Source organism: Mixophyes fleayi, chromosome 10 (assembly GCF_038048845.1).
Source record: "Mixophyes fleayi isolate aMixFle1 chromosome 10, aMixFle1.hap1, whole genome shotgun sequence".
NCBI lineage: Eukaryota > Metazoa > Chordata > Amphibia > Anura > Limnodynastidae > Mixophyes > Mixophyes fleayi.
The window spans coordinates 101,347,360-101,370,314 of NC_134411.1; the positions used below are offsets into that span (position 1 = coordinate 101,347,360).

General features: G+C 41.5%; 2 protein-coding genes across 3 annotated transcripts in view; one reads left to right on the forward strand and one right to left on the reverse strand.

Annotated features, from left to right (window-relative positions):
• JPH3 (junctophilin 3) overlaps positions 1-10,041 on the reverse strand; it is an 81,774-nt gene extending 71,733 nt beyond the window's left edge. The window contains exon 1 of one of the 2 annotated variants that reach the window (XM_075189315.1): positions 9,044-10,041. In XM_075189315.1, coding sequence (XP_075045416.1) covers positions 9,044-9,425 — 382 coding nt within the window. In that variant the 5' untranslated portion in view covers positions 9,426-10,041. The remainder of the gene's footprint in view (positions 1-9,043) is intronic. The other variant, XM_075189314.1, reaches the window with a different exon arrangement.
• ZCCHC14 (zinc finger CCHC-type containing 14) overlaps positions 1-22,955 on the forward strand; it is a 92,363-nt gene that overhangs the window by 22,901 nt on the left and 46,507 nt on the right. The gene's annotated exons all lie outside the window — the stretch shown is intronic.

A 22,955-nucleotide genomic window follows, 5' to 3' on the forward strand; every position in this document is an offset into this window, starting at 1 on the left:
CCCGTGCAGCCCCCCTTCACTGGAACGACCTCCCTCGTTCCATCCGTCTCTCTCCTAATCTGTGCTCCTTCAAACAGGCACTTAAAACTCACCTGTTCCTTAAAGCCTACCAACCATCCACTTAACCCCTCATCTCCTCCGCTCGTTCTCCCCTCTCTCCTCCCGGACCCTTGTTCTCTCCCCCATACTTTAACTGGCTCCCCTTTGTGGCTGATTTTTGTACCCTCCCTTAGGATGTAAGCTTATATGAGCAGGGCCCTCTTCCCTCCTGTCTCCACACCTGTTCTTCTGCTTCGTCTTTACTGCATTAGCCTGCTCAGAGTTTCTGAAGTATTGGTATTTTTTTTGTTTATTATTCAGTACTGTTTCACCCTGTATAGTCTACTGTTTGTACAGTGTACGGCGCTGCGGAACTCTTGTGGCGCCTAACAAATAAAGGATAATTATAATCACTGTCCCTGCACCAATGTGAGAAAATAAGAGCATTTAAACATGGGCAATGAGTACAAAGAATTATCTAATGGGCCGTAAGACAAAATAAATTTGCAAAATTTACTGCAACCACAGTCTAATTGCATGGTTAGTCCGTCGCTTAACCTTCTGAATTAGAGGGGTTGTCCGCTTCCGACAGCCCTTCATAGTTAGATTGCGCCCCCCCCCCCCCCCCCCTCACATGAAGCTCATCAGTGTGGGGTGGGGCTACCACTAGTCCAGGTGCACTGACAGTGTTGAAAGAAGACAGCTGACATACTAGTTATTCAAGCAGCTAGGGCAGGGTTAGTACTGTGCTTGAGGCCCCTCATTGGATTGGCTGTGGCTCCCGTCTAACCGGGTGCCAACATGGGAGCGTTAATTTGCCGCACTGTAATGTTAGGACTGCTCACAGACCTGGTTGTACATTTTCAGCACTGCCGGGTGAGCATTCAACCCACTCTTCTCCCATACCCAACCGTATCCATACTGCAAGCTCACAAAGAGCACAATGATTGGCCAATTTGGTCCAACAGACGAGCCAACATCACATTGTCTGTGCCCTAACGAAAACCTCGCTTGAACAACTGCACAGTAAGATGGAAATTGTTGATGATTTAATGACCAGAAATGGGCAGTTGTAATAACAGAATTATGGGGAGTTACAGTCACAATCACTAAGGGATGAGTACAAAGGAAAATGGGTTTTCCTCATGTCATCAATTGTATTTTTTCCCCTTTAAAGCACACGCATGTACATTATTATTATTATTATTATTAACGTATATGCTGCAGAGCTTTACAATTGTGAATACACATAGTAATGAAACGAGACTGGGTATTAATTTGTTTGTAATAGCCGATAACAAGTCCTTTAAATTAAAACATAACTGAAGAGGGTCCTACAGGTTTGTAAGGAAGGAAGCGAGTGAGAAGAGCGCAGGAAGCGAGCGAGAAGGGCGCAGGAAGCGAGCGAGAAGGGCGCAGGAAGCGAGCGAGAAGGGCGCAGGAAGCGAGCGAGAAGGGTGCAGGAAGCGAGCGAGAAGGGCGCAGGAAGCGAGCGAGAAGGGTGCAGGAAGCTTGGAGAGACATCGGACCATAATCTGAGGAAGGGTTTGGTGAGATGTAAAACAGATACATATAGAACACTGTGAAGCTTCTCTTAGCGGCATCGGATGTGTTACAATTCACTGCTCCACCTCCAAGTGACCAACACCAGGGGGTAAATGTATCAAGCGGAGAGTTTTCCTGCGGGTTTGAAAAACCAATCAGATTCTAGCTATCATTTATTTAGTACATTCTACAAAATGATAGCTAGAATCTGATTGGTTGCTATACAACAGGAGCAACATCTCCACTTTTCAAACCCGACGGAAAACTCTCAGCTTGATACATTTACCCCCAGATGTGATACTGAAACATTATTTGGGAAAGTCAGTGCGTTTTGTAGAGCTAAGTAATACAATAAAACTGCACCCACTTCTGAAAAAGACTAAATTCACAAACGTTATAAACGTTACTACTTGCTGATGCTTAACCAAATTTTTATACTACTCCACAATAATATAACCACCAGATCACACTCTACTGGTTCGGATGTTGGGTACACTGTAAAACTATCAGACTTATAAGTATGATCTATCTGGTCTCTACCACAACATCCCCTAATAACTGTGCAGATCGCCTTATGCTCATGTTTTGTTTTTGAAATGATAAAGTAAAAATAAGATAATTTCTTAAACAAACAAATATTTATTTTCATTTGAATATATAATTCTGTTTAATGCCACTAAGTTACATTATTTTAGTGCACTTGTCCCTATTAATTCCATTTTTCTCAGTAAGCTGCTTATTAAAAGTTATCTATATACCGTACTTGCTATTTGTTCTATAACCAATTTGTTTTTAAAATAATTTGTTTATCTGTATCCACTCTATTTTGCTGGTATCTCCTGTCTAATGCCAGTGACTTCAGTATGTAAATGAGATAGACACATCGACCAGGAATTCTAGTAAAAAGATAGCTGGCCCCTATCGCTGAGTCATGTGGACATGATAGAAAAGGATCATACATAGGGCGTGACTAGAGGACGGGAGGGGCGGGGCGCGGTCAATCGCGTCATTTTAGTTCACAGTGAATCGCATTACTTTGGCCAGGTAATTGTGGGATGCAGGAGACTTGCCTGCTCTCCCGGGAGTCCGGGAGACTGACTCGGATTTCGGGAGTCTCCCGGACATTCCGGGAGAGTTGGCAAGTGTGAGTCATAGGGTGCATTCTTTTCTTTTGTATATACAATTAAGTATATTTATTCTTTGATGTAGGTAGACAATGACCAACAGTAAAAAGCTAATTCACATCTGCTGCTGGTTCTTCACAATTTATTGTTGATGTTATGATTGTGCAGTGACCTGTAATCTCACCACTAAAACCAGTGCTGCATTAAATAGCGCAGTCTGTGAAACTTGCGCAACCTAAAAGACGCCGTTACTGTACGCGATTTTCTGCTGCTGGGTTTTATGGTCTGACAAAGTCCATGTCACACATGTCCCATGTTTCTCAATGTGCACCTGGGTATATCAGAACCAATTTCCTGGAGTCTGCATGTGTGACCAAGGTACAGATCAACTCAACTAAGAAAGTGGTAGGACCTTCAGTTGCTGAATACTGTCCCATAGCCTCCATACTGTGGATGGAAGTAATATTCATGACAAACCAGCCTATTAATTCACTAGAAAGCTGCACTCCCAGTGATGTCCCTAGTGACTGGATAGGCTACATTCTCAGTGATGTCACTGGTCCCTAGTGACTGGATAGGCTGCACTCTCAGTAATGTCCCTAGTGACTGGATAGGCTACGTTCTCAGTGATGTCACTGGTCCCTAGTGACTGGATAGGCTGCACTCTCAGTGATGTCACTGGTTCCTAGTGACTGGATAGGCTGCATTCTCAGTGATGTCACTGGTCCCTAGTGACTGGATAGGCTGCACTCTCAGTGATGTCACTGGTCCCTAGTGACTGGATAGGCTGCACTCTCAGTGATGTCACTGGTCCCTAGTGACTGGATAGGCTGCACTCTCAGTGATGTCACTGGTTCCAAGTGACTGGATAGGCTGCATTCTCAGTGATGTCACTGGTTCCTAGTGACTGGATAGGCTACATTCTCAGTGATGTCACTGGTCCCTAGTGACTGGATAGGCTGCACTCTCAGTAATGTCCCTAGTGACTGGATAGGCTACGTTCTCAGTGATGTCACTGGTCCCTAGTGACTGGATAGGCTGCACTCTCAGTGATGTCACTGGTTCCTAGTGACTGGATAGGCTGCATTCTCAGTGATGTCACTGGTCCCTAGTGACTGGATAGGCTGCACTCTCAGTGATGTCACTGGTCCCTAGTGACTGGATAGGCTGCACTCTCAGTGATGTCACTGGTCCCTAGTGACTGGATAGGCTGCACTCTCAGTGATGTCACTGGTTCCAAGTGACTGGATAGGCTGCATTCTCAGTGATGTCACTGGTCCCTAGTGACTGGATAGGCTGTACTCTCAGTGATGTCACTGGTTCCTAGTGACTGGAGAGGCTGCACTCTCAGTGATGTCACTGGGCCCTAGTGACTGGATAGGCCAGTGTTGGCTAACCTCTGACACTCCAGGTGTTGTGAAACTACAAGTCCCAGCATACCCTTCCAGCAATATGCTGCTATATATTGGCAAAGCATGCTGGGACTTGTAGTTTCACAAACAGCTGGAGTGTCACAGGTTAGCCAACACTGGGATAGGCTGCACTCTCAGTGATGTCACTGGCTCCTAGTGACTGGATAGGCTGCACTCTCAGTGATGTCACTGGTTCCTAGTGACTGGATAGGCTGCACTCTCAGTGATGTCACTGGTTCCTAGTGACTGGATAGGCTGCACTCTCAGTGACGTCACTGGTTCCTAGTGACTGGATAGGCTGCACTCTCAGTGATGTCACTGGTTCCTAGTGACTGGATAGGCTGCACTCTCAGTGATGTCACTGGTTCCTAGTGACTGGATAGGCTGCACTCTCAGTGATGTCACTGGTTCCTAGTGACTGGATAGGCTGCACTCTCAGTGATGTCACTGGCTCCTAGTGAATGGATAGGCTGCCCTCTCAGTGAGGTCAGTGGCTGCTAGTGAATTTATTACTGAATTTTCATGGATTTTGGTTCAGCCTATATAATAGCTGCCACCACCATGACTAGACCACAGATGCACTTTAAAATAACTCATTACCATATAGTTCTATTACAGATTGCCCCCTTGTTTCTTTATGTTACTAATAAATTGCAGATTATTAATTTACTAACCTATTTAGAACTCTTCAAAACATCGATCCACGTTTTGCCAATAGTGAAAATAAATAGATTTTTGTCTTCTCCTATATATCGTATTAAGGGAATTACATTTTTACTGGAATTCTATTCTTGCCAGTTTTCTCTCATCTACAACTTTTCCTATAAGTGCACATTACTGTATAACCATACCGGCCTATCACAGGGGCAGCTAAGTGATACTTAACTCCTGGCCAGAATCGCAGATGCGGTTTTGAGGGTTACCTTATTGCTTTGCCAGGCCAATCTAGGGGATATAAGCTTTCACTTCTAATATTATTATTATTATTATTATTATTATTAATAATAATAATAAATAAATTTAAAATTGATAACAATATTTTAAAACCTTATAATGTCAATAAATAATTGTTCAATTCCTTTTTCTGTGTTCGCCATACATAGATGGTGATCAGAGGATCGCGGCAGTGGTTGTAACGTCACGATCCTTGTTTATTCGACCCCTCCATGCTATCGCTGGAGAATCCCTGCAAATCTTATCTAGCAGCGAAACCACCTTTCCACCCTTTGATAAAAAGGCCCGACAGACCGATGGTCTTAGGACTTGTGAAGACATAAATCTCTGCATAGATTTCTATGCACAATGCGAGCTCTCAATAATACAACTATTACTACCGGCAGCAGTGAAGGAACGGTGCACTTTGTACCAGAAACACACAGGTAAGATGAAATATTCATGCACAGTGTAAATCTGCAAAGCATTGCAGTCCTGGCTGACTGCTGCCAGAGTACGAGGAGGAGTGTATGTGTATATATATATATATATGGTGGTGGGCAGTGCGCAAGGCGGCCACTGTGTAGAATAAAAAATGTCCACTTAATCCGGCTCGGGTTGGCAAACAACACAACGGCAGATATTTTTTTGCCTGGCTAATGATTTAGTCACTGCAGAACTGTGCTGCATATGTACTGCTCTCTTAGGGGAATCCAGCAAATAAGACCTGCTGGTGTTTATTACGCTGACATTTCCTCAGAAGGGAGGGAGGGGGGGGGGCTGCTGTCTGCTAATAAGGAACTTGCAACTCTACAGCCATTGGCGATTGATTTTTCAGCATTTCACATTTTATCTTTTTTTTTTTCCTAGGCTGTAAACAAGATCTAGCCCGTTACAGCAGCTGCAGTCGGCTGTTCCCCAGCACCTCCGTTCTGTTTCCGCACCCCCCCCCCCCCCCCTCTGTGAATGCACACAGCGAAATGCTGTGTCTTTGCAGATGGAGCCGAACCCGGCAAGGCAGAAATAAAGCTGGATGTTAAGGCGGCCAGGGTGGATATTAATCACAAGGTATCCTTACAGCTATGATGCTTTGCACACGCTCTCTATCTAATGAAACGTGGCCCCCAGATCAAGTATTGAGCAAGACTCTGACCTGCGTACACCATCCCCCCACCAAAAAAATAATAATAATAAATCAGAGCACCAATCAATCACACGATCACAGAGGTAGAGGCTGGGTGCAGTCAGAGAAACACTCTGTGCCTGTCTATCCCCAGATACCAATATATTTCCAACTGGGGACCCAGAGGCAAATCTCATTATAGGAGCACATTGCAAAATAATATACTGCGAGAGATATGCAAGATCATCCTAAGGTGTAGAAGTGTAATCTATATCAATTAGAGGATGCATTTCCTGCCTGTGAAGCATGACTGGATATATTACTCCATGTTTATTTTGTTGCTATTTTGCAGGTCGGGTGGGTATTATGCAAAAAAAAAAAATAAGAAAAGAGCACAGATTTACAATGAATCACATCAGCGTTCTCAATCACAATGTCCCAAAGCACTTTAAAGGGAGGGGCGGAGGAAGATTTTTGTTGACACACAGGTATCCTAAGCGCTCGTCTGTGGCTGCAGTGTAAAATGTATAAGCGTCATCCTGTTTTATGATCGTTAATTTAAATGATACTAATATCAGTATATTTTATGGACGCGCACCTATAAACAGAACAGATGGGCCTAACAGTTCATTAGCAACTAGGGACCTCAGTGAGGCACGAGGCACAAAGGGCCTCACCATGAGTTGGAAGGTTTACAATCTCCTGAATATCGATTCACCCTGCAAAGTGATTGCCTCCACAGAGGGGAACAGTGCATTGGCGGGCAACATAGTAAAATTTGGGTAAGGGCTCGATGATTCCGTCCTCACATAGAGGATCCTCCACTCTGCGCTCAAAAGAAAGGAGGGCTCCTCGGAGGGGGGAAGCAAGGACCTTGGAGGTGTTGCCAAATCCCGCTCACCTCTGTGGCCCCTGTAGCCATTGCACCCCCTATCGTTAGGGCCCAGAAGAGGAGACAAACTGAAATTTTGCCAAATTGCCCAATATCAGCACCAAAAGCTTTGCCGCACTTTTGAAGCATTTTTTATTTTTTATGTGCAAAGTTTAATTAAGAATGTCACTGTTTGCACCAAACTTACAGCACTAAAAAAAAATATTCAGACAAGATGCACCAAATACTACTTACATCATTAATTACAGTGCACTGATCATCTTAATGATGTACCATATTGGGGAAATAAAACCGATTTTGATCAAAGAAACCTGCTGCTATAAGAATGGGCCTTTAGTTTACCATACATTAGAAATAGACTTTTAGTGGACACTACAAGCTCAGAAAAACTTTTCTGATCATAAATGTGACATAGCAACAACACAGGCCGACTTCTCAAATGACTGCTGGAAAAGATAGTACAAAAACGGACCAGCCTTCGCCATACACATTAACCCAGATTTACGCTCATGTTCTTGTAACACTGAAAGCTTTCCATTAGGCAGAGAGAGTGATTTACACTGGACATAACCTCCCTATTACTGAATGTACACATTGTTCTAGAATGCTGACACATGACAAAGTTTACTGAACAGACACAAACTAACCCCTGACGTAAAATAAATATTGTATTAATATATAAACACTTATGTGTGTGTGTTGGTCTCCAGGTGATAGATTTTGCACATATTGATCATTTGTATCTAGAAATAATACAGGCTCATCCTTACAATGCAATTATAAATTAAATTACAGCTATCACAGGGTATTGTCATTGCTGATATTTTCAGAGTTGAGAGAAACTAGGAAAGGATGGTGCTGAGTTTAATAAGATATTAGCTCATCAGGGAGGCCTATAGTACATACTCACTGATACTGAGTTTCAGCAATAGGGCATTTTGACTTGCACAGCTTGTGAGGGATAAAGAGGTTGTTTCTGTGTCTACTGTTGTCTTACGGGGAAACTAAACGAGAACATATTATGATATGTTGTGGTGGATGGTGAACTGCATTGCACTGCCACTCCTTATGTGGCAGAACAGTTACAGTTAAATAGAAAAATAAAAAAAAAAAGAAATAAGTTGCTCACAGACTGCTACCATATTTCTGTGAATGTCCGTCCTATATCCCAAGTCATTGACTTTAATCAATAAATGAACTGGCCCCAGTACAGCAATGTATGTCACTGCAGACTTATTTCCCCTTACTTTGCATAATTGACTATAGCATAATAAATGTAATTAGAGCAAATAATTCCATTATATAATAAAAAAAAAAAAAAATCTTCGTCGAGGTATATACAGCACTATATCACCCACAATTATCATCATGGGCACCACCAGACAGTGAATGTTGAGTTAACAGAATTTATGTAATTTAATTTACAATGTACATGTAGGAATTAATGTTCCTTACATGATCTCTTCATATCAGTGTGTTAAATCTTGTGAGCTTAGTTCCCTATATATAATATTCACTGAGATTCATACCAAAGCCAAGCAAGAAAATGATATAATTAATGACTACAACCATATTATCCCCATGCAGAACTTCATTTAGGCTGAGTTAATGCAAGAGGTGCAGGCTCCCCTCTACAAATATCTCCCCTCCCCCACTAATTAGCTCTATCTCTCTGCACATAACTTTCCAACGCAGGTTCATGTTAGTGATATGTATGATAATATCCAGGTTATTACATAGGCCGGTGCCCTGTGGCATTTACTGCTAGCAGATTGCCCTCGCCCGCTCTGCAGCCCATACATAACTCAGCCTGGGCACAGGACTGGTACACTGCCAACCCCAATGCCCCTGGCCCAGGCCAGGGCTCTGCGCGCGCTCCACAGACAGTGATTGACAGCTGCGCTGTGCAAGAGGTTGTGCAGGAGGTGTCCTGGGCCCTCTGCCCACCAGGGGCCCCGGGAGAGGGGGGTCTTACCTCCATCAGAGTAGGTCTCCGTGCCGTAGCCATCCTGCAGCCCGTTAGTCCAGGTCCCCTCGTACTTGGCACCGTTCCCCGTGCACTCTCGGACCCCATAACGCCCTTTAAATCCGTTGGTCCACTCCCCTCGGTAGACCCACTTGCCCTTGCTCTCCACCCCGATGCCATGCCGCTTGCCCTGCGCCCAGGTGCCCTGGTAGGTGTTTCCGCTGGGCCAGGTGTAGACCCCCAGGACCTCGAAGCCGTGACTCCAGGAGCCGGTGTACTCGCCCTGCCCCTTGGGACCCGTGCAGATCCCGTGCCCATGAGCCTTGCCATCCTGCCAGCCTCCGCAGTAAGACCCCCCATCATCAAAATTAAATCTTCCCCCACTGGACATGCATGAAACTGGGTCTGGGGGTCCGCTCAAAAACGCTGCAGGAGTGGAGGGGGGCAGCGCACAGGTGCAGGGCCGGTGTGAGGAGGGTGGTCCCCGGCGATCAAGTCACATTCAATCTCGGCTGCTGCATCCTGAGTGGCTCTGGATTCACGGAGAGAGCCCACGATCCCCGCGTGGATTAGCCCCTGCGTTCTGCAGTGCTCAGCACAGGGGCGCGATCCTTCCCGAGTGGGACCCCACGCACCCCAGCATATTGGGGGGTGAGCAGAGGATGCTCTGGTGGGGGATAAGCAATGCAGCTGCCTATCCCTATCTCTCCTCCTCTAGGTCCCTACCCCCCTCTGCCTGCATTGGCTGCCTGCACTGTCTGCTTTAAGTCAATGTCTCCTTGGCTCATGGAGAAGCTTCATCAGTCTGCCCTGTCCCCCTGGATCTCCTGTAGGTGCAGCCTGAGCCCTGGCCTCTTATTCTGCTGCTGCCCCTCTGCTCTCTGCCTGGCTTTAAAGACACAGGAACTGCGTAATGTTACATGGAGACACCCAGAACACAGCTTTCCAGCGGCTCCTTGGAGACAGGAGGCTAATCTCAGACAGCCAGGCCATAGGGTTACATTTAGTGCACAGGATTTCAGTGTCAGCACTGAGGCGGGGTCTAGTACAGAGGCAGCATGCCAATCAATCAGTGTCTGTGTGATACACACTGTGATATATACTGCTACTGTATTATATCTGTGTGATACACACCATATATACTGCTACTGTATCCTATATGTGTGATACATTCTATATACTGCTACTGTATTATATCTGTGTGATAAACACCATATATACTGCTACTGTATCCTATATGTGTGATACATTCTATATACTGCTACTGTATTATATCTGTGTGATACACACCATATATACTGCTACTGTATTATATCTGTGTGATACACATCATATATACTGCTACTGTATCCTATACGTGTGATACACATCATATATACTGCTACTGTATCCTATACGTGTGATACACATCATATATACTGCTACTGTATCCTATATGTGTGATACACACCATATATACTGCTACTGTATCCTATATGTGTGATGCACACCATATATACTGCTACTCTATCCTATATGTGTGATACACAGCATATATACTGCTACTGTATCCTATATGTGTGATACACAGCATATATACTGCTACTGTATTATATCTGTGTGATACACATCATATATACTGCTACTGTATACTATATGTGTGATACACACCATATATACTGCTACTCTATCCTATATGTGTGATACACAGCATATATACTGCTACTGTATCCTATATGTGTGATACACAGCATATATACTGCTACTGTATTATATCTGTGTGATACACATATATACTGCTACTGTATACTATATGTGTGATGCACACCATATATACTGCTACTCTATCCTATATGTGTGATACACAGCATATATACTGCTACTGTATCCTATATGTGTGATACATACCATATATACTGCTACTGTATCCTATATGTGTGATACACAGCATATATACTGCTACTCTATCCTATATGTGTGATACACAGCATATATACTGCTACTCTATCCTATATGTGTGATACACAGCATATAAACTGCTACTCTATCCTATATGTGTGATACACAGCATATATACTGCTACTGTATCCTATATGTGTGATACACAGCATATATACTGCTACTGTATCCTATAAGTGTGATACACAGCATATATACTGCTACTGTATCCTATATGTGTGATACACATATATACTGCTACTGTATACTATATGTGTGATACACACCATATACTGCTACTTTATCCTATATGTGTGATACACAGCATATATACTGCTACTCTATCCTATATGTGTGATACACAGCATATATACTGCTACTGTATCCTATATGTGTGATACACAGCATATATACTGCTACTGTATCCTATATGTGTGATACACAGCATATATACTGCTACTGTATTATATCTGTGTGATACATATCATATATACTGCTACTGTATCCTATATGTGTGATACACAGCATATATACTGCTACTCTATCCTATATGTGTGATACACACCATATATACTGCTACTGTATCCTATATGTGTGATACACAGCATATATACTGCTACTGTATCCTATAAGTGTGATACACAGCATATATACTGCTACTGTATCCTATATGTGTGATACACAGCATATATACTGCTACTGTATCCTATATGTGTGATACACAGCATATATACTGCTACTGTATTATATCTGTGTGATACACACCATATATACTGCTACTGTATCCTATATGTGTGATACATTCTATATACTGCTACTGTATCCTATATGTGTGATACACACTGTGATATATACTGCTACTGTATTATATCTGTGTGATACACACCATGTATACTGCTACTGTATCCTATACGTGTGATACACAGCATATATACTGCTACTGTATCCTTTATGTGTGATATACAGCATATATACTGCTACTGTATTATATCTGTGTGATACACATCATATATACTGCTACTGTATACTATATGTGTGATGCACACCATATATACTGCTACTCTATCCTATATGTGTGATACACACCATATACTGCTACTGTATCCTATACGTGTGATACACAGCATATATACTGCTACTGTATCCTATATGTGTGATACACAGCATATATACTGCTACTGTATCCTATATGTGTGATACACAGCATATATACTGCTACTGTATCCTATATGTGTGATACACAGCATATATACTGCTACTGTATTATATCTGTGTGATACACATCATATATACTGCTACTGTATACTATATGTGTGATACACAGCATATAAACTGCTACTCTATCCTATATGTGTGATACACAGCATATATACTGCTACTGTATCCTATATGTGTGATACACAGCATATATACTGCTACTGTATCCTATAAGTGTGATACACAGCATATATACTGCTACTGTATCCTATATGTGTGATACACATATATACTGCTACTGTATACTATATGTGTGATACACACCATATACTGCTACTTTATCCTATATGTGTGATACACAGCATATATACTGCTACTCTATCCTATATGTGTGATACACAGCATATATACTGCTACTGTATCCTATATGTGTGATACACAGCATATAAACTGCTACTCTATCCTATATGTGTGATACACAGCATATATACTGCTACTGTATCCTATATGTGTGATACACAGCATATATACTGCTACTGTATCCTATAAGTGTGATACACAGCATATATACTGCTACTGTATCCTATATGTGTGATACACATATATACTGCTACTGTATACTATATGTGTGATACACACCATATACTGCTACTTTATCCTATATGTGTGATACACAGCATATATACTGCTACTCTATCCTATATGTGTGATACACAGCATATATACTGCTACTGTATCCTATATGTGTGATACACAGCATATATACTGCTACTGTATCCTATATGTGTGATACACAGCATATATACTGCTACTGTATTATATCTGTGTGATACATATCATATATACTGCTACTGTATCCTATATGTGTGATACACAGCATATATACTGCTACTCTATCCTATATGTGTGATACACACCATATATACTGCTACTGTATCCTATATGTGTGATACACAGCATATATACTGCTACTGTATCCTATAAGTGTGATACACAGCATATATACTGCTACTGTATCCTATATGTGTGATACACAGCATATATACTGCTACTGTATCCTATATGTGTGATACACAGCATATATACTGCTACTGTATTATATCTGTGTGATACACACCATATATACTGCTACTGTATCCTATATGTGTGATACATTCTATATACTGCTACTGTATCCTATATGTGTGATGCACACTGTGATATATACTGCTACTGTATTATATCTGTGTGATACACACCATATATACTGCTACTGTATCCTATACGTGTGATACACAGCATATATACTGCTACTGTATCCTTTATGTGTGATATACAGCATATATACTGCTACTGTATTATATCTGTGTGATACACATCATATATACTGCTACTGTATACTATATGTGTGATGCACACCATATATACTGCTACTCTATCCTATATGTGTGATACACACCATATACTGCTACTGTATCCTATACGTGTGATACACAGCATATATACTGCTACTGTATCCTATATGTGTGATACACAGCATATATACTGCTACTGTATCCTATATGTGTGATACACAGCATATATACTGCTACTGTATCCTATATGTGTGATACACAGCATATATACTGCTACTGTATTATATCTGTGTGATACACATCATATATACTGCTACTGTATACTATATGTGTGATACACACCATATATACTGCTACTCTATCCTATATGTGTGATACACAGCATATATACTGCTACTGTATCCTATATGTGTGATACACAGCATATATACTGCTACTGTATCATATCTGTGTGATACACATATATACTGCTACTGTATACTATATGTGTGATGCACACCATATATACTGCTACTCTATCCTATATGTGTGATACACAGCATATATACTGCTACTGTATCCTATATGTGTGATACATACCATATATACTGCTACTGTATCCTATATGTGTGATACACAGCATATATACTGCTACTCTATCCTATATGTGTGATACACAGCATATATACTGCTACTGTATCCTATATGTGTGATACACATCATATATACTGCTACTGTATACTATTTGTGTGATACACACCATATACTGCTACTTTATCCTATATGTGTGATACACAGCATATATACTGCTACTCTATCCTATATGTGTGATACACAGCATATATACTGCTACTGTATCCTATATGTGTGATACACAGCATATATACTGCTACTGTATCCTATATGTGTGATACACAGCATATATATTGCTACTGTATCCTATATGTGTGATACACAGCATATATACTGCTACTGTATCCTATATGTGTGATACACAGCATATATACTGCTACTGTATCCTATATGTGTGATACACAGCATATATACTGCTACTGTATTATATCTGTGTGATACACACCATATATACTGCTACTGTATCCTATATGTGTGATACATTCTATATACTGCTACTGTATCCTATATGTGTGATACACACTGTGATATATACTGCTACTGTATACTATTTGTGTGATACACACCATATACTGCTACTTTATCCTATACGTGTGATACACAGCATATATACTGCTACTGTATCCTATATGTGTGATATACAGCATATATACTGCTACTGTATTATATCTGTGTGATACACATCATATATACTGCTACTGTATACTATATGTGTGATGCACACCATATATACTGCTACTCTATCCTATATGTGTGATACACAGCATATATACTGCTACTGTATCCTATATGTGTGATACACACCATATATACTGCTACTATATCCTATATGTGTGATACACACCATATATACTGCTACTCTATCCTATATGTGTGATACACAGCATATATACTGCTACTGTATCCTATATGTGTGATATACAGCATATATACTGCTACTGTATCCTATATGTGTGATACACAGCATATATACTGCTACTGTATCCTATATGTGTGATACACACCATATATACTGCTACTGTATCCTATATGTGTGATACACAGCATATATACTGCTACTCTATCCTATATGTGTGATACACATCATATATACTGCTACTGTATCCTACCAGTGTGATACACACCGTATATACTGCTACTCTATCCTATATGTGTGATACACACCATATATACTGCTACTGTATCCTATATGTGTGATACACAGCATATATACTGCTACTGTATCCTATAAGTGTGATACACAGCATATATACTGCTACTGTATCCTATATGTGTGATACACAGCATATATACTGCTACTGTATCCTATATGTGTGATACACAGCATATATGCTGCTACTGTATACTATATGTGTGATACATACTGTGATATATACTGTATCCTATATGTGTGATACACAGCATATATGCTGCTACTGTATCCTATATGTGTGATACACAGCATATATACTGCTACTGTATTATATCTGTGTGATACACATCATATATACTGCTACTGTATACTATATGTGTGATGCACACCATATATACTGCTACTGTATCCTATATGTGTGATACACAGCATATATACTGCTACTCTATCCTATATGTGTGATACACAGCATATATACTGCTACTGTATCCTATAAGTGTGATACACAGCATATATACTGCTACTGTATACTATATGTGTGATGCACACCATATATACTGCTACTCTATCCTATATGTGTGATACACAGCATATATACTGCTACTGTATCCTATAAGTGTGATACACAGCATATATACTGCTACTGTATCCTATATGTGTGATACACAGCATATATACTGCTACTCTATCCTATATGTGTGATGCACACCATATATACTGCTACTGTATCCTATATGTGTGATACACACCATATATACTGCTACTGTATCCTATAAGTGTGATACACAGCATATATACTGCTACTGTATCCTATATGTGTGATACACAGCATATATACTGCTACTGTATCCTATATGTGTGATACACAGCATATATACTGCTACTGTATTATATCTGTGTGATACACATCATATATACTGCTACTGTATACTATAAGTGTGATGCACACCATATATACTGCTACTGTATCCTATATGTGTGATACATACCATATATACTGCTACTGTATACTATGTGTGATACACACCATATATACTGCTACTGTATCCTATATGTGTGATACACAGCATATATACTGCTACTCTATCCTATATGTGTGATACACAGCATATATACTGCTACTGTATCCTATAAGTGTGATACACAGCATATATACTGCTACTGTATACTATATGTGTGATACACACCATATATACTGCTACTGTATCCTATATGTGTGATACACAGCATATATACTGCTACTCTATCCTATATGTGTGATACACATCATATATACTGCTACTGTATCCTATCAGTGTGATACACACCGTATATACTGCTACTCTATCCTATATGTGTGATACACACCATATATACTGCTACTGTATCCTATATGTGTGATACACAGCATATATACTGCTACTGTATCCTATAAGTGTGATACACAGCATATATACTGCTACTGTATCCTATATGTGTGATACACAGCATATATACTGCTACTGTATCCTATATGTGTGATACACAGCATATATGCTGCTACTGTATACTATATGTGTGATACATACTGTGATATATACTGTATCCTATATGTGTGATACACAGCATATATGCTGCTACTGTATCCTATATGTGTGATACACAGCATATATACTGCTACTGTATTATATCTGTGTGATACACATCATATATACTGCTACTGTATACTATATGTGTGATGCACACCATATATACTGCTACTCTATCCTATATGTGTGATACACAGCATATATACTGCTACTCTATCCTATATGTGTGATACACAGCATATATACTGCTACTGTATCCTATAAGTGTGATACACAGCATATATACTGCTACTGTATACTATATGTGTGATGCACACCATATATACTGCTACTCTATCCTATATGTGTGATACACAGCATATATACTGCTACTGTATCCTATAAGTGTGATACACAGCATATATACTGCTACTGTATCCTATATGTGTGATACACAGCATATATACTGCTACTCTATCCTATATGTGTGATGCACACCATATATACTGCTACTGTATCCTATATGTGTGATACACACCATATATACTGCTACTGTATCCTATAAGTGTGATACACAGCATATATACTGCTACTGTATCCTATATGTGTGATACACAGCATATATACTGCTACTGTATCCTATATGTGTGATACACAGCATATATACTGCTACTGTATTATATCTGTGTGATACACATCATATATACTGCTACTGTATACTATAAGTGTGATGCACACCATATATACTGCTACTGTATCCTATATGTGTGATACATACCATATATACTGCTACTGTATACTATGTGTGATACACACCATATATACTGCTACTGTATCCTATATGTGTGATACACAGCATATATACTGCTACTCTATCCTATATGTGTGATACACAGCATATATACTGCTACTGTATCCTATATGTGTGATACACATCATATATACTGCTACTGTATCCTATATGTGTGATACACAGCATATATACTGCTACTGTATCCTATATGTGTGATACACACCATATATACTGCTACTGTATCCTATATGTGTGATACACACTGTGATATATACTGCTACTGTATCCTATATGTGTGATATTATTATTATTATTATTATTTTTATTATTAATTTTTATTTATAGGGCGCCACAAAGTATCCGTAGCGCCGTACAAGGACAAACAATGGCACAGTACAAGGTGAAACAGCACAGTACAAGTAACAGTAAGCACTATAACTCTGGGGGCTCAGGCACAGCATGAAAGAGAGGGAGGGAGGGGAAAAGTGAGTACAGGCAGGTAACTATGGCCCAAGAGGGTGGGCACGGATGACAGGTTGAGAGTCACTGAGGGGAGCGGAGAGAAGCGAGAGGAGACAGAGGGCAGAGGGACTGAGAGGAGGTGAGCTGAGTAGCTGGAGAGCGCAGTTAAAAGTGATGGAAACAGAAGGTAGGAGAGCACTGCTCAAAGGAGCGAACAATCTAAAGGGAGGGGAAGACAGACAGACACATGGATGAGATGGAGAGACGGGAGAAACGGAGACGGAGTCGAGGAAGGGGGAGAAGGGAAGAAGGGATGAGAAAGAGAGGTAGCCGACCGGTGGGAGTTTAGGCATGAGACTGGAAGGCTTTAAGGAAAAGGTGGGTTTTTAATGTTCGTTTGAAAGAGGACAGATTAGGGGAAGTTCTGATGGAGCGGGGGAGCTTGTTCCAATGGAGGGGAGCGGCGCGGGAGAAGTCTTGGATACGTGCGTGAGAGGAGGTAATCAGAGGGGAAGAGAGGCGACGATCGTTGGACGATCGCAGTGAGCGGGAGGGAGTGTGAATAGAGATGAGGTTGGAGATGTAGGGAGCAGTGGAGTTGGCGAGGGCCTTGTAAGTCAGAGTGAGGAGCTTGAAAAGGATTCTGTAGGGGAAGGGGAGCCAGTGAAGGGCTTGGTAGAGTGGGGAGACAGAGGTGGAACAGCGAGAGAGGAAAATAAGCCTAGCAGCGGCGTTAAGTACAGTTCTAAGGGGAGCGAGATGAGAGAGGGGGAGGCCAATAAGGAGAAGGTTGCAGTAGTCCAAGCGGGAGATACAAACCATATATACTGCTACTGTATTCTATATGTGTGATACACACCGTATATACTGCTACTCTATCCTATATGTGTGATACACAGCATATATACTGCTACTGTATTCTATATGTGTGATACACACCATATATACTGCTACTGTATCCTATATGTGTGATACACAGCATATATACTGCTACTGTATCCTATATGTGTGATACACAGCATATATACTGCTACTGTATTCTATATGTGTGATACACACCATATATACTGCTACTGTATCCTATAAGTGTGATACACAGCATATATACTGCTACTGTATCCTATATGTGTGATACACACCATATACTGCTGCTGTAATGTGTGTTTTTGTATCGTGCTACAACTATATAGATCGCAGAAAGTTTTCCAGCTCTTTGTGCTCATGGGAACATATCGCCAACACCCTACATTGTACCACTGAGATTTTGTCTCTCCCCATATAATTACAATGCCCCCTCGACAGTCCAAGAGAATCTATTTTGGTCACTACTACATTTCTTCCCACCCCTCAATTAGACCATCTGATCCGGTCATGACAGACCATCCACATTCTCGTGGGCTCTGCCCCCTAGTATTGTACAGTGCAGTAATGTTGTTGCATTGTGAGGATATTCCCATAACTAGTTCAGGAGATTATGGCTCAGTTAGTGGTGCGGAGACTGTTCTGGATTTTCCAATTTTTTACTGGTTTAGCCCAAAGTATTCTAGTTAGGCATACATTACGGTATTACTCTATAGTCCCTAGCAAGGCTCGGATAGGATAGGATTTTGAGTTCAGGGGGTGAACGGATTCACAATTGTCTCTACTTTAGTGGATCTGATTGGAACCCTGTATAGTAGATATTACATCTTAGCTATTGTGATTTGGCATTTTGCAAACTTGACATTCAGCCCAGCTGACCATATCATCATCATCATCACCATTTATTTATATAGCGCCACTAATTCCGCAGTGCTGTACAGAGAACTAATTCACATCAGTCCCTGCCCCATTGGAGCTTACAGTCTAAATTCCCCAACACACACAGACAGACAGAGAGAGAGAGACTTGGGTCAATTTTTGATAGCAGCCAATTAACCTACCAGTATGTTTTTGGAGTGTGGGAGGAAACCGGAGCACCCGGAGTAAACCCACGCAAACACAGGGAGAACATACAAACTCCACACAGATAAGACCATTTTCAGGAATTGAACTCATGACCCCAGCGCTGTTCGGCAGAAGTGCTAACCACTGAGCCACCGTGCTGCCCATATCCAGTAAAATACTGTTTGCAGACACTAAAGATGTTTCTCCCAAACGTTGCTATAAACTATAATGTCAAGTAAATCCGCCTGGGTAAATTTCGAGCATCCTGTGCCAAGTCAATTGACCAGCCACTGATACCGGCATGCCCATGAGTTGGTATAGACCACACGGAGTGAGACTTCTCTTGCTTCTCTGGGTCCAAGGCGACTTTGGCCAAGTTCCAGTGCCGCGAGAGGCCTTCACTGATTGGCTGAGATATTCACCTCCATGGTTGTCGCATCATTCAATGTTCAGTAGTTAACATGAGCTGCTTAGGAATGAGGACTATGAGAGGAGAGGACCGTGGGCCCTTTGATTTCAAAGTTCCATCATCTTAAGTTCTCATTTCCTTTCTAATCATACAGCCTGTGGTACTAGTAGGCCAGACGGCAGGATGGTTGTCCATGATGTTCGTCCTGGTTGAGTGTTAGACAGAAAGTCCTGAGTGTGGAGCAACTTATCAAGCTAAACCTTCTTTATTTGGGTAATTGCTCACTTAATACTTCTTCTCGAGAGATAAAACCGGCGGCGTCATTCTACAGATCAAACAGACGTGTGTCATGTCCTCCATGTACGAGCAACTTTCCCTGGATTTATCTCCTCTAACATAAGCATCAGGCTGGGGGGGTCTAGTGTCCTATAATGGGGGGAGAAAGGTCTGTACAATAACAAGGGGTCTCTGCAATGGGGGGATGAGGGGATAGTTGTACAACATTAGGGATCTCTCTACAATGCACCTCCATTGCCCATTATACATTACAGCCTCAGTATGGAGCGGCCTTATTCACTGAGCCATGGAAGGGTTGCTCTGATTTTTGAAAGCCTGGGAACGTGCAATCAAAATCCAAAAGTGCCCAAAAAAGGTGCAAAACCATAAAAAATTGCACTAAGGGATGTGGAACTTGGCCCTAGCTTTAAAAAGAAAGCCCATGGTTCATTAGGGCGTGGCCTAGGGAGATCTGGGGCGTGGCCTGAAAGAAGCATGTTTGAGCAATTTTGCTTCTTCCCCCCCCCTCCCCCCACAGAAATGTAGGGATCTGTAAGAGGGGCAGTCTACGATTAGCATACCTCCCATCATTTATATTTACCAAAATCAGGTGATGGATAGGCCTTCTCTGGAAAGGGGGCGTGGTTATGTACTAATGGGTGTGGCCAGGTCCCCAGAGGTGTGTATAGCATTTCTAAAGCCCTATACCATCTCCATCCCCCCCAAAACATACTTTAACATGGACCACCATGGTGGTTAGGGATATTCTACCTTTATTTTGTAGGCATGGATGAGATTTTGCTTTTTCTACCACAAGAACATATTATAAGGATGATTTGGTTAATGAAGAATGATAATGTTGGAACCAGGTTAATTATGATGATTAAAGAGGGATAATGGAGAATGAGGGGTTAATGATTGATGGAAGAATGTTCGGTTTTATAAATCTATCAATCATTCCATCCCTTCTATCTACCTGGGCTGCCCTAGAGGGTAACTTATAATCATACTTGCCAACTCTCCCGGATTGTCCGGGAGACTCCCGCATTTTGCGAGAGTCTCCCGGACGAGTGTGGCAATCTCCCTGATAGGAAGGGGGAAAAATTTAGTTTAAACGCCGCGATTCACCCGGAATCGCGGCGTTTAGCCCCGCCCCCACTGTAAAATGACGCGATTTGCGTCATTCCGTCACGGGGGCGGGGCCAAAATGACGCGATTTCGCAGCCCCGCCCCCTACACGCCTACGTCCCAGCCGGCATCTCCCGGAAAAAGAAAAAAAAATGTTGGCAAGTATGCTTATAATACGTAAGCCCCCCTCTAAATACGTCCGTGTTCAGCCGCGCTCCCGTGTCTGCTTGTTAAGGGACTATATCAAATATATCATTCTATTAATGGGGCTACCGACAGCGTAAACCTGGTACCTTTACTCCGAATGACCGTAGGGGAAAAAAAAGGAGATATTGCCCCAACCCCAGAAAATAAGCAATTTTTTATTACCGTGAAAAAGCGGAAAAGTAAAATTTGACTACTTCTCGCTGCAATAGATCTTTTTTTTAATAAATTTACCCCTTGGGTGTAGATTTATCAAACCGTCTAAAACGTTTGCACAGCCGAGAGTGTCCCGGTCCCCGGTGCTCCAAAGTCGGTAGGTATTCCGACAGCCCAACTCTTGGGCTATAGGTGTAAGGGGAGTAGAGAGTTTGAGAACTTTTATTTATCAATATAAAGAATACATAACACAACGTGCTTAACAAATGACATTTTATCATTCACACCCATGTACCCCAGAGCAGTGATTTGCTAATATTATAGACAGCTGGTTGCAGACTGCGGATATAAACATTAGCTATGGGCTATGTGCAGGTATTAAAGATCGGTATATACAATATACATTTATATATGTAATTACACTGCACAGGCGGTTTTATTTTTTTTAATTTTCTTTCAAATGCGACAATGTGTAGGTTTTGTTAGATGAGAAATTTCACACTCTGCCTCAGGCAGCAGACAGATATAATCGGCCATGGTGAATAGACATCTTACAATATTCACAATGATATATAAAATAAATTACCCACCCCGTGAAAATCTCCCTTCGTGCAGGATATATTACATGCCAGATATAGGGTGGTGTCAGGGGCAAACGCAGGATTTGTAGAGGAGGGGTTTCCACACCACGCCACCAGTGGGCGTGACCAGCATGCATGGGGGCGTGGCTATAATATTAGACAGTGCTTGGCTGCTCTCCAACTCTTCCTATCCCCATATTATACATGGGCAATGCTGCCTGCACTACTGTTGGGTGCAGGCAGCTCTCACTTTTCAAGCAGAGCCGTG